At 38.2% G+C, this 3,449-nt stretch overlaps 1 protein-coding gene across 1 annotated transcript; it reads right to left on the bottom strand.

Moving 5' to 3' along the window:
• Positions 1–8: 8 nt before the first annotated feature.
• LOC108975542 (putative nuclease HARBI1) lies at positions 9–910 on the bottom strand (the record flags this gene model as incomplete). The annotated part of the gene is given in 2 exon segments (XM_018944095.1): positions 9–573; positions 633–910. Coding segments are annotated over 2 exon segments (654 nt in total), but the record flags the coding sequence as incomplete, so codon positions are not given.
• Positions 911–3,449: the final 2,539 nt, after the last annotated feature.

Genomic DNA, 3,449 nt, shown 5'->3' with positions numbered 1-3,449 from the left:
AGCCATGGACATATTCCATAGCCCTCATCACCGAGAAGTAATGCATCGTTCGTTGCATTTTGCATTATBCTACATACCTCGCTGTTTCGTAAGATGCGTGAGTCATGAACTGAACCAGGCCAGGATATATCAACGCTTGTAAAAAGTTCTTTTCCATCACAAGTTGCCTGCACATTTATAGAGTGGAAGCCTTTTCTACAAATATACTCATCGCTTTGATTTGTGGGTTTTTTTATTTTTATATGAGTACAATCAATCACTCCAATTGCAAATGGAAAGCAATAATTTGCTTGCCATTTCCTTTGAGCATCTTTTATTTCATCTCCATCTTTCGGGAATTTTATCCACYCGCTTGCTTTGGAAGATATAAGTTTCGCAACCTCCGCAATAGTTCGGGACACAGTTGATTGATGGACACCAATATCTGYAGATATACCATTTTGAAATCCAGGATCTGCACAAAATCTTAAATACAGTCGAATTTTATCAATGTTATTGAGGGCACCACCACGTGTTTCTTCTGAATCCTCAAAGAAATAATTAGCCAACCAGCTGATGCTACTGTCATYAAACCTATGTATTTTCATTTTATTAGTAATTATATAAAAAAATTATTAACTAAGAATATAAACCTGTATAATTTTTTATCCTCACTTGCTAAATTTGTTTTACGCTRTTGATAATATTTTGTATTTCTTTGTGGCACAAAATATTCAGCCATGATTCCTTTTTAGTGTACGCGAGTCAACTATAGGCATGCTCAACAAAATTTGAGCAAGAGCTCACAAAAAAGAGCAAAAGCTTGTTTTTATGCATATGAAAGTGAKCACAAGCTCATCGAACTTGTTCGAACTTAGTTCGAACTGAGCGAGACGAGATCAAACCTGAGCAGTGAGTAAAAGCAAATATACTAAATTTTTTTATGCATACGACAAGCGCCTTTTACTCAAAAAATCGAGTTAGAGCAAAAGCTCACGTTTTATGCATGAGACCCATTATGCACGTACAATTTATAATACTAATGTTAGTACAATTGAGTCAGTGCTCTTATATATGAGTAACTAAATTTAAAACACCTGAATAACTAGTTTCATTATCAGAATAAATATCTGATGGAAAACATCTTCTTCCAATCATTCGTTTGAGTGATTCCAAAAATGAATCTGTGGATATGTCAGAAACGGCTTCGATGTGGACAGCCTTTATAGCGAAGCAAACAAATCTGGCAACATAAGCTTTATAGGGTACCTTGCCTCTGATGGGAAGATAGATGTTGACAGGTCTACAGAAATCGACGCCGCAACGAGAAAATGGGCGTGTTAATGTTAACCGCTCAACGGGTAGATTATCCATCATATTTTGCATAAATTTCTGTTTTTAACGAACGCAATGAGTACATGATCGGACAATACGTCTAGTGAGATCACGAGCATTGACGATCCAGAATTGTAAGCGAATTAAAGCCATCAGCGCTTTAGGTGGTAGTTTTTAATATGTAGATATTGAGCATATCGCATAACAAATCCATATTTACTTAGTAGGATGTTTCTGGCTTTTTGTAAGATTGGCCAGTTCAAGTATATCTCCAACTTATAGCAGTTCAAATCCTTGAGTTACTTCCAAGAACGGATTCAAATTTCGCAGTATGCCATTTGTCATTTTATTTCGCTGCAACAATCGAATGTCTGCAGCGTAATGCTGTTGCTGAACGTTCCAAACAATGCATAGCAAAACGCGACGTAGTTCATCAGGAGTAAGTGCTCCATCTACCATTTTCTTGTTATCCATTTTAATTCTAGTGTAAAAACGTAGCATCCGTCCGCACTTCAGGAGTATGAGTACTGTAACTTTCAATCGCTTCAAGAAGATAATTATTGTTTATAATTATGTTAAATACTGATTTACGCATTTCTGCAGTAACGATTTCCATGTCAACGTCGTTACTTTTTCCATCAGGCCATTTTCTTTCATCTTCGTATAAGAATTCAGATCCATTAATCTAAATTGAAGTTGTGAGTTCTAATGAGTGCTTCCTCTGGAAACAATATCTGCTGGATTGTCCTGTCATCAAACAAACAGTCGTCGCACGCGAGTTACATCCCATGCTAACCCAAGAACAACAGCAAACACAGATGGTGTGAAGATAGTCTGGTAGATAAGAAAATACATTTATTTAAGAAAACCAGAATATATGTAAAATTAAGATATGAGAAGAAGCACTGATCCTAAATAAATATTGAATGCAAATAAGGCATAAGCAGCACTGTGGAATTCTCCCACAGATAAGAATTTTTGTAAATTAGAAGATAAGCATTTTTGTAAAACTATAACATGATAGTAATAAAGGATAAGCAGCACTGTGGAATTTTCCCACAGATAAGAATTTTTGCAAATTAGAAGATAAGCATTTTTGTAAAACTATAAAAGCAAGAAAATCTTTGAAATAAAGACACATTTTATTCTGACACTCTAAAGAGCCGGTCATCTAAAATTGTTTCGTAATTCGCACGACTTGGCTCTCACGTCACTGTTGACAGTCATAGGTTTGAAGTTGTAGATAGTTTCGTCTACCTTGGAACCAGCGTAAACACTACCAACAATGTCAGCCTAGAAATCCAACGCAGGATAACTCTTGCCTTGGTGCTACTTCGGACTGAGTARGCAATTGAGAAGCAAAGTCCTCTCTCGACAAACAAAAACCAAACTCTATAAGTCACTCATAATTCCCGTCCTGCTATATGGTGCAGAGGCTTGGACCATGTCAACAACGAATGAGTCGACGTTGTGAGTTTTCGAAAGAAAAGTTATGCGAAAGATTTATGGTCCTTTGCGCGTTGGCCACGGCGAATATCGCATTCGATAGAACGATGAGCTGTACGAGGTATACGACGACATTTAGTTCAGCGAATTAAAAGACAGCGGATACCTGACCAACCTGCTTTCCACCGTAGCGTTCCACAATTTGGCCGCCAATCGACGGTCTGACTTTAGCTTCCTCGCTAAAGCTGCCTTGCGTCGCGTATGAAGGCCCCACCCTTTACTAGTTCTCTTGCATCTTGGAACGTCCTCTGGAACCTGCCAGGGTTTTAACGGAATGGGGGTGGTTGCAATATTAGCCCATCAGTCATTTCTAACGTTTCAAAATATTCAGGTGCCAGAATGCCGCCGCCAACAGCCCAGAGTTCTACCAAATCCAAATAAAAATTTTCTCCAACTCAAAACCAGTTCAAAGCCAAAAATCATCCAATAGTTGTAAGACCGTGAAAGCCGCAGGCCTTTTAGCGTTACCCAGTATACACGAGCTTGGACGGACCTGCACTACATGCCTTGACATTATTAACATAGCCTCATTCATTGCAGTTCGAACGAAAGTAATTATGTGTGTGTCATGGACCCAGACTACAGTACCTTTGACCACAAAGTTCCTCGGTTGTATTCCGAAGTGCATT

The sequence above is a fragment of the Bactrocera latifrons genome, unplaced genomic scaffold (genome assembly GCF_001853355.1).
Source record: "Bactrocera latifrons isolate USDA-ARS-PBARC rearing strain unplaced genomic scaffold, ASM185335v1 scaffold_662, whole genome shotgun sequence".
Taxonomy (NCBI): domain Eukaryota; kingdom Metazoa; phylum Arthropoda; class Insecta; order Diptera; family Tephritidae; genus Bactrocera; species Bactrocera latifrons.
This window is presented reverse-complemented; position numbering and strand designations above follow the sequence as displayed.